At 40.3% G+C, this 13,519-nt stretch overlaps 2 protein-coding genes across 2 annotated transcripts; one reads left to right on the plus strand and one right to left on the minus strand.

Moving 5' to 3' along the window:
* Positions 1-466: 466 nt before the first annotated feature.
* LOC141608573 (GDSL esterase/lipase At4g10955-like) lies at positions 467-2,263 on the minus strand. Its single transcript, XM_074427914.1, has 2 exons — positions 2,193-2,263; positions 467-1,427 (listed from the first exon to the last, which is right to left on the minus strand). Exons 1-2 carry the CDS (start codon positions 2,261-2,263, stop codon positions 467-469), a joined length of 1,032 nt encoding a protein of 343 aa, XP_074284015.1.
* An 8,371-nt stretch (positions 2,264-10,634) lies between these two features.
* LOC141606426 (F-box/kelch-repeat protein At3g23880-like) lies at positions 10,635-12,446 on the plus strand. The gene has a single exon (XM_074425542.1). The coding sequence runs from the start codon at positions 10,868-10,870 to the stop codon at positions 12,020-12,022; it is 1,155 nt and encodes a 384-aa protein (XP_074281643.1). The 5' UTR covers positions 10,635-10,867; the 3' UTR covers positions 12,023-12,446.
* Positions 12,447-13,519: the final 1,073 nt, after the last annotated feature.

Below are 13,519 nucleotides of genomic sequence, written 5' to 3' on the forward strand. Positions count from 1 at the left end.
TTTGTGCCAAAACCAAAGGACAACAAATGATCGGGACGGAGGGAGTATTTTTTTATCGATTTTGGAATTCGATTTATTTTGCCAGGTTTAGTACTACGTAAGTACTAACATAACCAACTACTCAAAATACCGGCCGTGTTGGTCAATTGTCAACTACTCCCTCCGTTTCAGTGATATGTTTACACTTTCTTTATTTCCTCCTCACAAAATAAAAAAAGTGTAAACATATCACTGGAAGTCTGGAACAGAGGGAGTACAATTGACCAAATCACAACTTCATTTAACAAAGACTTTGTCATAAAAAATCAATAACACTTGTGTAGAACGGTAATTAAATCAATATCATATAATTAGTCAATCCATATTAATAAAACATAAACTGCACATCCAAAAATCGTACTCATACGACTTTTTATCCAATCAAAAATCCGTTGATATTTTCACCCTATTATTGTCACAGAAAATGTCACATAAACCTGTACTTTTCCGTAACCCAATTAGTATCAGGACACCACCATTGATGAATACTATGAGCAATCCTAAATTCATCTTCTTCAGTATTCAAATTCATAACAATATTCGCAGACGGAATTAGATGAAGTGCCTCACTGTCACTGTTAGCATTTACTCCAACATAGGATTCAAATGCTAAACTCACTAATGAGTTTCGAGACGCGACACTTTCAAGCGCACCTAAACCCAATAACTCCATCTTCCCTCGATGCTCAAAATGCCCGATATACTCACAGCAAATCGGGTCATTTTTATTCACAAACAAATACGGAATCCATGTACGTAGGACCGTAAATGTATCAGTCTTAGTCTCATTGTTTGCCCTGTTAATAACAAACAGGCCTAATGTTATGGCACTGGAAACCATACGAATGGCCGTTCGTATACTCGGGTTAGTGACCCGTTCAATCGGGATCGACACATATGGAGGGTTAAACAAGTACGCTTCGATTAGACAATTTTCTCGAGCCAAACTTTTACCAACTTGTAAGGCTACTGCAGCACCTAAAGAATGCCCTGCTAACCAAACCTTTTCAGGGGGTACTTTGGTAATTACGCTTTTCACTGCTGCGAGCGAGGTTTGATATCTTGGGCTTTGGTTTAGCGAGTTTAAGGCGAGTTTCATATCGGTGAATAAATCTTGAATGACTGTGCTCGGTCTTAAGAATGTGCCTCTTAAGGCAATTACATACTTAGGGGTTGGTCCGTTGTCGTCTTTGTTTTCGAAGATGGCACCGATTATGGAGTTGTCGCTTACGTCTAGGATTTTTTCGATACATTCAAAATCGAAGAATTTCCACCAGATTGGGGCTAGTGCTTCGCTTCCATTTCTGTTCTGTTGACGATCGTTTTCTAGTATGTATACTGCTTCCACCAAGGCTGCGGCAATTGACTTCCTTTCATTTGGGTTAGTCCTAAAAACCAAGGGTCTAGAGATTACTATGTACTCCGTCTCAAAATCGCACCTTTGTATCTTGTGGATTTAATTTCAGTTCTTATATGTTCAGTTTTAGTTCTATTCAGGTCTTCTGAATTGAGACATTCAATTCAGTGGTCCGGACCGAAGACCAGACCAAACCGGACTATTTGGTCTGGACCAGACCAGGCCGAATTTTGTTTGGTCCGGTCCACGGTCCACGGTCCACCTATTTACTCTACTTTGGTCTTCGGTCCGGTCCTGGACCAACCCGAATAGACCGCGGACCGGACCATGGACCGAAGTTATGTAATAAAAGAATTTTTAATATTATTAATTTTATTTTCTACTTTGTTTACACGTATTATAAGATGTGTAATTATGTAGTTAAATCTAGTAAGAAAATAATGTTGTTTATTTTGATCATTAGTAATTTCTCGAGTTCTAGTTTTATATGCTAAAACATGTCAACGACAATGATATTTGGTCCGGTCCGGTCCACGTGTTTTTTAGGTCCAGACCGGATCGGACCCAATATTAATATGGTCCGGTCCTCGGTCCACCTCTTAACCCTTATTTGGTCTTCTGTCCAGAGAGTTTGGTCCGGTCCGGTCCGATCCGGTCCCGGACCAATGAACACCCCTAATAATGTGTTATGTGACGGTTTTACGTACATCATACCAAATTAAAACGATATACTATCAAAATGTCGTTGTACACTTAAACTCAGTCGAGAAAAAGGAGGATTTAATTAGGAGATTACCAATCGACGTTCTTGAGGTGGAGAGGTCCATACTCGTCGAAAATCTCACGTGTGTTAGCGGGTTCTGTCATCTCCTTCTATGGCTGATCAAGTAAGATTGGAATACTATCAAACACAAACCGGAACAACCTTCAAACAAAAATTCAGCTTACATTTGGACGATGACATTTTGTAAAGCCGCTAAATTTTTTAGCGGTTTTATATAAAAATTGAAAATAAAATAAAAAGTGATAACGTAGACTCATTGTGCCAAAATAAGTTCAAAAAGAACCTAAAATTCTAATTACTTTGCTAATTAACCTTAATTATCCAAACAAATCTGAATTGTGACTACCATTGTTCTAACAATTTGGAGTATGTTTGCAATTTGTCTTTTGATTAAGAAAACCATTATATACGAGTATATAATGTAAAGAATAGAGTTTGATGTATATTGAATTGATGATTAACAATAGTTACAGGATGTATATATATAACAATTACAAGGTGTGAAAGATAAGAAGCTAAAATATAGTTTCCATAAATCTAGGCTAATATCTATCGTAAATTATTCTACTAAACTAACAGTTTTGACTTGCTGCAAATATGGGAAGATAATCATTGTATTCCTTTATTTGTGGATGAGTTGTTGATGCAATCTTTGACTGAAGAAGGATTATCTCTAACACTCCCGCTCAAGATGGACGGACGTTGACGAAGGCCAATCTTGGAAGATAAGTCGAGGAAGCGCGGCTTGTGGAGCGGTTTCGTAAGGGTGTCAGCGAGTTGATCATCTCCATTGATGTGTTGAATGCGAATTGTACCGAGATTAACTTGTTCTTTGACAAAGTGAAAGGCAAGAGCGAGGTGTTTCATTCGAGAGTGGAAGACGGGATTAGCGGAATAGTGGGTGGCACTTAGATTGTCACAGTAGATGGATGGTGGTTTGATTACAGTTACACCTAGCTCACGGAGAAGTGACAGAAGCCATAGAACTTCGGAGGTCGTGTCAGCTATGGCACGAAACTCGGCCTCTGTTGTTGAGCGCGAGAGAGCGCGCTGTTTCTTCGATGACCATGATATGGGGTTGCTGCCCAAGTATACTATATAGCCTGTGGTAGAAACATAGTCATCGACATCACCTCCCAGGTAAGCGTCACAAAAGGCGTGTAAGCAGAGGGGGGATGACTTGGTGAGGTGAATGCCAAGGTGAAGAGTGCCGTGTAAGTAGCGAAGGAGCCTTTTTAGGGCTGTCCAGTGGGTTAGTGTGGGAGGGGTCAGAAATTGGCTTAACCTATTGACGGGAAATGCAATATCGGGTCGTGTGAGGGAAAGGTATTGGAGACTGCCGAGGAGAGCTCGATAGTCAGTTTCATTCTCAATGGATTGGTTGGGTTCTTTTATAAGGGGAGGATGAGATAACATAGGGGTGGAGGCAGGACGACACTCATGCATATTGTATTTCTCAAGGATGTCCGAGAGATATTTGGTTTGGTTGAGATGAATGCCGTGTTTTGTTGGTGTGACCTCAATGCCAAGAAAATACGATAGGGGACCGAGGTCTTTAAGGGAAAATTTGGAGGAGAGTTGAGAAATAAACGAGGTAATGTGGCTGGTGTTCGGACCGGTTACGATGATATCGTCAACGTAAACTAGGACAAATAATTGGACTTTGGTCGTGTGGAGGATAAAGAGGGATGGGTCTGAGAGCGAGTTGCAGAAGCCATGGGTAAGGAGGTAGGATTTGAGTTCAGTGTACCAAGCTCGCGGGGCTTGTTTGAGACCGTATATCGCTTTGTTGAGTTTGCACACATAGTCGGGGTTGTTGACATCTATAAAGCCGGGAGGTTGGGTCATGAAAACAGAGTCAGAGAGTGTGCCTTGAAGGAAGGCATTGTTTACATCTAGCTGGTGGAGATGCCAATTTCGGGTTACAGCGAGAGTGAGGATGAGACGAATGGTTGTCGGTTTTATAACTGGACTGAAGGTTTCCGAGTAATCGATGCCGGGTCTTTGATGAAAACCTTTGGCAACGAGCCTCGCTTTGTGTTGTTTGACACTACCATCGGGATTGTACTTAACACGATACACCCATTTGCAACCAACAACATTGTTAGCAAGAGACCGGGGAACAAGCGTCCAGGTGCGGTTTCGAAGAAGGGCCTGATGTTCATCTATCATAGCGGCACGCCATCGGGGATCGATGAGTGCTTGTTTTGTGGTTGTGGGAGTGAGGTGAGGACTGTGAGCTACGGCCATTTTGGCATATCGAGGGTTCGGCTTGATGATATTGTTGGAGAGACGGATGGTGACTCGGTTGGATGGTGGGGGAGGAGGAGGTGGTGGAGGTGGTGGGGATGGCGAGGGACTGGTGGGCTGGGCAGTAGGGGGTGCAGTGGAGGGACTAGGGCTGGGAACGAGTGGAGTGCGTGAGGAGGTGGAGGGACTGGTGGGGGAGGAAGGGGTGGAGCTGGAAGGGTTCGGTTCAGTTGTAGAGGGCGAGGAGGGGGTAGGGGTGGCAGTGGCAGGAGAGTTGAGAGGTAGGTGGGGAGCAAGAAGAGGAATGGTGAAGGTGCACCATTGGTCGGGGGAAGGCAGAGGAGTGGGTGAGGTTTTGGTGAGAGAGAGATATGGAAATTCGGTTTCTATGAAGCGAACATGGCGAGACGTATATAATTTGTTTTTGACTGGATCAAAGCAGAGATATGCGCTTTGGGTTGTGGAGTAACCAACAAATACGCACGGAGTGGATTTTGGCTCGAGTTTATGGTGATTGTATGGTCTTAGCCAGGGATAACATAGACACCCAAAGGGGTGGAGTTTGTGGTAATTTGGTTGTTGATGAAAGAGACGTTTGTAGGGGGACTCGTTGTTAATGGTGGGTGAGGGAAGACGATTGATAAGGTAAGTGGCGGTGGAGAAGGCATAGGGCCAGAAAATATTGGGCAGTTGTGCGTGACTGAGAAGGGCGAGTCCGGTTTCGACAATGTGACGGTGACGTCGCTCCGCAAACCCATTATGTTCGGGTGTGTGTGGCGGGCTAGTGAGGTGAGTGACACCATTGTCGAGAAGAGTAGGAGTTAATTTCTTGTATTCACCTCCATTATCAGAATAAAATATGCGAATCGGTTTTTGAAAAAATTTCTCAATAATAGCTTTGAAGCGGGTGAACGTGGTGAATGTATCGGACTTGTGTTTTATCGGATATAACCAGAAATAGTGAGTAAAATGATCAACAAAAATGACATAGTATTTTTAGGAATCGTGTGACATAATTGGTGCAGTCCATACATCGGAAAAAATGAGATCAAGAGGAGCATTGGAGGTGAGTGTCGACTCGGAGAAGGGAAGCTTGTGACTTTTATTGATTAAGCAAGCATTACAAAAGGTGAAATCATAAATGCGTAAATTAAAACTATTGTTGAGTAATTTTAAGGTTGCATTGGAAGGGTGACCAAGGCGGTGATGCCACAAGCTTGAGGAGAGGTTGGCGGCATGAGCAGATGGCCGTGGTGATGGAGCAAGCAGTGGCGGAGGAGGGTGCCATTCATAGGAGCCATCTTTAAACTGCCCGTGGAGAAGAATGTCCCCCGTCTCTAGTGCCTTAAAACAAAAAGAGGTGGGTGAGAAAAGAGCTATAGCATTATAATCCTTGCAAAATTGAGAGACGGAAAGTAAAGGGCGAGAAATATTAGGAACAATTAAAACATGATTAAACAGTAGTGAGTGATGAGAAGTAGGGATAGAGTAAGAACCAATATGGGTGATGGGAAGGGATGAGCCATCGCCGATGACTAAGTCGTCAGGGCCATCATATGGGGTGTGTAGGGAGAGGGTGTTGAGGTCATTGGTGATGTGGTGGGAAGCACCACTATCAATTAAATAGGAAGAGGTGGGGTTGGTGTTGACAGTGGCGGTATGAGCGAAGGGACGATTCTGCCGGCCTTGTGGAGGAGGGAAAACAACATTCGGATAGTCTCGTTTGAAGTCGGGACAGTCGCTGATAACGTGTCCTACTGCCCGACAGTATTGGCATCTGCCTTTGAAAGGGTTGGGTTGTTGGGTGTTAGACGAGGAGCCACGAAAGTGGTTGTTTGGTTGGTACTGTGAACGGGTGTGGGATTGGTTTTGGGAGTGAGGTTGGTGATAACGAGAGGTATTGTTGGCAGAGTAGGAGCGAGTTTGGGCCGCATGAGCAGATGGTGTAAACGGGGTGACAGTAGGAGGTTGGTTTTTTCACAGTTAATTCATGTTGAATTAATTTCTCGTGAAAGGCTTCAAATGAGATAGGAACATCGCGTGCCCGGACAGCGTCAATAACGGGTTTGTAAAGGTTTTGGTCAAGTCCGCTAATGATTTGGGACGTGATGTCCTCGGCATCCATTGGTTTGCCGAGTTGAGCAAGTTGTGTGGTGCAGGCTTTGATTGATAACATGTAGTCATTGACTGATTTGTCACCGAGAGAGATGTTGCGAAGACGATCTTTTATTTGGAGGATGTGTCCTCGTGAGGGGTTGGCATAGGTGGTAGCGAGGGTTTGCCAGGCCTCGTGTGAGGTATTGGCATCGAGAATAATGGAGGATACAGTGTCATGGAGGGTGCCTGCAATGGCACCAAGGATTAGCTGATCTTGGCGAAACCAAGTGCCATAGGCCGGGTTTGGAATGGGGTCCGGGTTCGGTTTGGTGTCCGTGGGTGCAGGGGTGATGGTGGTTGGAGGTGGGGTTGTCGTTCCATCAAGATACGAGAACAGTCCGTATCCTTGAAGAAGACGGGTGATTTGATAGCGCCATGATCTATAGGTGTTGGCTGTGAGTTTAGTGCAGGTGGGAAAGGAGATGGACAGAAGGGGTTTCGAAGGTTCATCGACATTGGGAATGAGGGTGTTTGTGTTGGTTGCCATAGGGGTAGTGATCGAAGCAAGTGCAATGACGATGGTGAGAATGAGAGGTTGGATCGTAAAGGATCGTGATACCATGTAAAGAATAGAGTTTGATGTATATTGAATTGATGATTAACAATAGTTACAGGATGTGTATATATAACAATTACAAGGTGTGAAAGATAAGAAGCTAAAATATAGTTTCCATAAATCTAGGCTAATATCTATCGTAAATTATTCTACTAAACTAACAGTTTTGACTTGCTGCAAATATGGGAAGATAATCATTGTATTCCTTTATTTGTGGATGAGTTGTTGATGCAATCTTTGACTGAAGAAGGATTATCTCTAACATATAAAATTAATAAATTCGGAAAAAATAATATAAGAGAGAATTTCATTCGAATTATTACTATATCAATTAATTTGTTATAAGACTCATTTTCCCCCCTCTATCAACCCAAAACATAGAAGACCATATATAACTATATAAGAGAATTATATAAGTACAATTCGATAACACGATCTCTACAACGATAACATAAAAGGAAAAAATACCAAATATTAGGATTCGATCCGAATGAAAATGTATCAAATGGAAGGGTGGTTGACTGGATGCTCTGTTGCTGGTATGTTTGAGTATTGAGAACGCATTATATACTAAATTACTAATCATACTACTATTTTCAAGTACTTAGTCCGAACGATGATTTGCGTGATTTTATAAGTAGCATATGGGAATATTAAATTACTCCCATCGTTTGAGTAGTAATTTGCCTATGTGCCCTTTCAACGTAGCGCGATTGAGAGACACTGTTCTGTAATGTACTAGAAGTGTGACGCAGGAATTATGGTTAAGGGGGTACGAAATATCTTTAGATAAACGATTGAGTAATGGCATAAGATAAACTTTATTTAAGTTATTTAAGTTAAATGTCTAGTGGGCAAGCGCAAGGACGTAGCCAGAACGGAATTCTAGGTGGGGCCGAAATTAGTCTTTGGCTTTTAATATCTTGTATTTTAATGGTCAAAGTTGTAGAGTCAACTAATGATATATAAGGGTAGAAGAGTTCAGTGGATGCCAAAAAAATTAAAAAGTAAGAGATGCATCTAACGCGCGACCTCTAGATTAGGTTTTCTTATTAGAAAAGTTTTGGCCAACAATGCCACTAAAGTTAGATGGTATTTGTGCTATTTTCTAATACATATAAAAATTCAAAAAAGGACACCGGGCCATGGCCCAGGTTGGCCCTAACCTAGCTACGTCATTGGGCAAGCGCCTTGCTAACCCTCAGCCAAGATTGACCACTACGGCGGCATATCATGGCTTTTAACATTCAAACTTGTAAAATGATAGAGGTTGATAATGAATTTAGGACTTAACTCGAACTCTCTTAAATCTTCTTCTTACAACAATCATAAAACTGTAAGAAAAAGGGCCCAAACTTGTACTTTCTCCGTCCTGAATTGTTATCTATTTCCATTTTGAGGTGTATCATTCATTTGTTATCTATTTCCTTTTTGGGTAAGTAATGAGCAAGTGGCTAGTGTAAGCAGTGGACAATAATTTCTTTATTTTATTGGTTTGTTTACATGACGGTTTCGTGTAAAAAACAATAGATAACAATTCACTAAGACGGAGGGAGTATGTCATTATCCATACAAACATAATAAATGTGGGTCTAGCTCAACCCTCAACAACGAAATCCAAGCCCACATGGCTACATTGGACACCCGTTCAAATTTTCACAAAATTATTTTTAAGGTGGATATATTTGACTTAAATTTAAAACAAGTCAAATAATACAGATAAGACGAAAACGATATATTTTTGGACTACTAACTCATCTATACAACCAAAGTACTATTTGACCCATTTTAATATTAAAACGGATGTGACCGTTTTATGAGACCAATTGTTAAATTTTTATTGACTCAAATTCAATAATTAAAATAATTAGACCAAATGTATCACATCAATGATAAGTTAGTTGCTCAACCATGTTTCACTTCACATGGACTATCTTAGTGCTAGTAGCTCAAATAGAATCATAGTAGATCCACCTAAGCAACAACTCTAATAACTTAACCATTAATAGCTTAACCATTAGAAAAATTTAAATTAAAAGGGTTAAAAAAATGTGTTATAGCTTAAAAAGTTAAATGTAAAAAATTAAGTCGTTAGTGTTTCTTTGCTTGCATTTTACCACTAGAGACAATACTATAAGGTTCGATCCGATGTGTAACACCCTGACCCAAGTCCTGAGTCAGAGTGGTCACTCAAGATAGCTCGTCAGACTGTATACATGGCCCACAGATTAACACGGTCCTTTTCTGCGTATTTACGCTCACTCATGCGCATCCGAGAACTTTCCCAGGAGGCCACCCATATCAATGGATCTCTTTAAAGAGGTACCCCACCCGAATAAAGTATCCGATTCAGTGGAGTATTACACGACGAATCTAATTACTAAGTAGGGCTGTGAAGTTATGGGCCTCATTGTCATCTTTATTCCCTAGATAGGTGGTCTTAAGTAAATATGGAAGTGGGCACCGGTCCGTTAAATCGGCATGGTCTATGGCCCATTTTAACAGGATACGAGATTGACACGATCCAGCTCGACATGACATGCCATGAGCCGAAGTTCGAGAAAAGAGGATGTCTAGCCCGAGCACGAGACGACCCACCTCTCCACGCTTGGACACGCCCATACAAAGAAATAAAGTTTAAGTGGAGGTATTGCTTAGACACGCTCAAGTATGACACGACACAACACAACACGTTGTGGGTTGTGCCTGGGCCACCATTTCATTTCACCGGCACGACACAACGGCCGCTTATATTCGCAGGCCGGAGTCTTGTTGTTTTCTTCTCCAGGCACATAGACCAGCACAAGGCACGACCTAACATGACCCATTTCCATCTAGTCTTAAGTACATAACTCAATCACTCAAATAATCAACATGAATGAGTACTTAGTCAGTGTGTAAGATAGAGATATAGGTAGATCTGACAAATAAATCAATCAGGCCAGGTTCAGGTCGAGTCAATTTGAGATTCGAGTTGTTCGAGTTTGCAATAATTCGGGCCAGGTCGAGTCATGTTAGTACGGATTTGTGCTTTATTTGGAGCGAGTTGTTATAAAGTTATTTGGAAAGACAACCTGTTTGCGATAATAAACATTTGGGTAGGGTTAAATAGAACCAATTGAATTCAGATTTCGAATCAGATTCAAATCCTTCCTAAATTTTGGTGCAGGTCAAATTTGGATAAAGTTATTCAAACCCGGTCAAATTTGTCAAGTCTAGGTTTAGTAGATAATAAGGTTTGAATCCCAGACCCGAATATTGTAAATTGTAATGCCCTCCGGATATTGAAAAATATCATATTTGATGTATGAACCCATCTAAACAACTATTAGAAATAAACCAAAAGTTCAATTAGAATAAGGATATAATACTACATAATCATATTTCTTTACTTAACTAACATGAACAGCTAATAGTCCAATAGTTTACAAAACTTTTAAAATGTCAACAAGTTGACTTTTCTAGTATGCTAGTAGCCACCGTTACCTACACATCTTACCTCTTTGACCATTCATATTTCCGACCAAATCAAATCCTACTTAATCTAATACATTTCCAGTCTTCCACACACATCACAAAATACAAGAGGAAGACCAAAAGTGACCGGAGACCAGAACTGAACGGCGACCGGCGAACAGTGCTGCTTCGAGGTTTGCGGCAGATTTAATTCCATTCTTTCATTTGGAGAAATTTAATTTTGATTTTCAATTCTGTCTATCTTAATATGTCAATAATGGCGGAGATTAAGAAGAATCAATTACATAGCTACCTCTCTGATGATTTAATAATTCAAGAAATACTTACAAGATTACCCATTAAATCCATTCTTCGATTTAAATCAGTTTCGAAACAATGGTATTCTACTCTTTCTTCTTCCGATTTCGTCAATGCCCACCTTATAAAATCCCCCTTCTCTCACCCTTCTGCTCCCGTTAACACCTTGTTTATCACATCTGGTAAGAATCACTACCTTTTCTCTTATGATGACGATGATGATCAAATTTCTGGTAATTTTGAAGATAATTTGGTTAAGCTAGACGTCGACTTTGGTGTCGGAAAAGATTATCTTCTACTGTCAGGTTGCTGCAATGGGTTGGTTTGTTTAACCACAGCTTGGGATGAATACTTGATTATATGGAACCCAGCTACCCGTAAGCTGCACAAATATCCGTCATATGGGTATTTAAAGCGTCTTGATAAAGCCGGTCCTGTTATTGTAAGTTTTGGATTTGGGTATGCATCCTCTGTTGATGACTATAAATGTGTTGTAATATTGCCGGTAGTTCAAGGGAGCACAACAAGTAATATTGTTCATGTCTTCTCTCTGAGGGAAAATAGGTGGAGAAAAATTGATTTCTTTCATGATCCTCTCGTTTTTGGTAGTCCATCAGTGCTTGTTAGGGACAAATTATATTGGTCTGCTTATAGTAAACAAGCTGGTTATTTACTTGTTAGCTTTGATTTAGCGGTGGAGAGGTTTGATGTAATTAACATCGCCTGGGACAAGTCCGACTTCTTAGGAGTTATGAGAGGGTGTTTGAGCAAGTGCAACTACAGTCAGACATTTACGGGTGATAAGTTACTCCACCTCATGGAACCTCCGGTAATAGTGAAATCTATTACTTTACCAAAGGGGTTGAAATTAGACATGGTCTCTCAAATGATTGGGTTTACAAAGACGGACAAGTTTTTTGTGACGGGATCATTGAGTGACGAGACAGGGGATTTCGTACGTAGAAGAACACTGGGAATAGTTGACACATGTACGAAACCTATGCAATACAGAGTGCTTTTGAGGTTCAATAAGTTTATTAAGATTGTCAGATATGTTCCAAGCCTTGCTTCGCCCTTTCCTATTGAAAAGCCTTCAGAGGCATAGATAAAAATACATTGTTCCCTTGCTCCTTGTCTTGTTTGAAGTCCATGAAGCTAAATCACTTGTAGTATTCTTAGTGGTCTCTAGTAAGGTTGTTTAACCATAATATATGGGCAGACCAAGCAAAGTATGAGTATTATCAGATCTAGCGTACATCAGGATTTGGCAAGTGTTTTGTCATCTTGAAGGATTCAATGCTCGCGCACATGTATCCAAATTCTTCGATTAAAACATTGAACTAATATGTTATGTTCTCTTCCTGTAACTTCGGAACAAGCTGATAAAGGTTGCATAGCGGATCACCCTTCCAAGTTTGATTTCACCAATATGTAATGTACTCTTTCTATAAAGTTGAAACTTTGTCTTGAAATGTTAAGTGACCTCTATTGACCAATTTGGTTTATGGACTCAAGTTTATTTCTGGTCTTGGTTGTGTTAGTCTATAGCACTTGGCTGTTTGAATTTGAAAATAGTTGGAGTACTTGCCTACTTGGTGGCTTGGTGCTTATGTGGTTTGAAGAGTCGGTTAATATTGCAAGATATGTTCCTAGCATGGTTTCGTCTATTTCCCGTTGAGTAGTTGTCTATGGCATGTACAGAGTTCATTGTGCTACGGTTAACCTTTATTTATCCCCTTTAACCCGTTAAGGAGTTGTCTTAGACTCTTTAGTTAGTCTCTTATAAGGCCGTTTTAAGCTATTATTGTGTAAAACAGATACACAACCATGAAAACTATAACTATTTTTGTTTAACTGGTTTTATTTTGAAAAAACCGGTTAAATAAAACTTGTGTAACGGCGTAATGCGGTCTTGCACAAGAGTTTGTGTAAAGCTTAGGCATAGATGTGATACTATTTGATATTTATCGCCACGACTACAGGAAATGTGATTATCAAACGGTAGTGTACATGAATTTGTATTCAGGCCTTTGTCCATGGTTTGAGGGACTCATCATGATCAGCAAGTGCTTCATCATCTTGAAGGATTCGGAGCTAGCACAATTGAATTCCGTTTCATCTTTCATCATTTATCTTGTATGTAAATACGTCCATACCTCTTTGTGACGAGTTTTGAATGCAACTTTTTTTTTCCAAATTGATTGTCACTTTCGGAAAACTGGTGATCGTGAGTTATAGACTTATAGTCAGTCAAATATTTTTTTTAAAAACTTACAAAAATGAAAAAAAAAAAAACGCAGCACTACCACATAGATGTCAATTTTTTTTTAAAAAATAGAGTATTATACTCCTTATATAAAATTTGGGAAATTTGGGAAAACATGTAGTAGTACACTAGAGTACTAGACCTCTCAAAAGCCGGGTGTCAAACTGTCAATCATTAGTAAATAGACTATACAACCAGTTATATTGGTTGTATAGAAAAGAACCCGAGCTTTAGAATTATTTACTTGAGCTTAGACCTATAGATTATGAGCCTAAAAAATATTGAACTTAAAAAATTATAGTGAAACTCAAAAATAATACTCCCTCCAAGTTTGAT

Source organism: Silene latifolia, chromosome 10 (genome assembly GCF_048544455.1).
Source record: "Silene latifolia isolate original U9 population chromosome 10, ASM4854445v1, whole genome shotgun sequence".
Classification (NCBI taxonomy): Eukaryota; Viridiplantae; Streptophyta; class Magnoliopsida; order Caryophyllales; family Caryophyllaceae; genus Silene; species Silene latifolia.

Excerpts from the sequence above, each read along its gene's own strand:
- LOC141608573 (XM_074427914.1), bottom strand. The coding sequence starts at position 2,263 with ATGACAGAACCCGCTAACACACGTGAGATTTTCGACGAGTATGGACCT. Across the intron at positions 1,428-2,192 it reads CACCTCAAGAACGTCGATTG|GACTAACCCAAATGAAAGGA; the intron begins GTAATCTCCTAA and ends CTTGGTTTTTAG.
- LOC141606426 (XM_074425542.1), top strand. The coding sequence starts at position 10,868 with ATGTCAATAATGGCGGAGATTAAGAAGAATCAATTACATAGCTACCTC.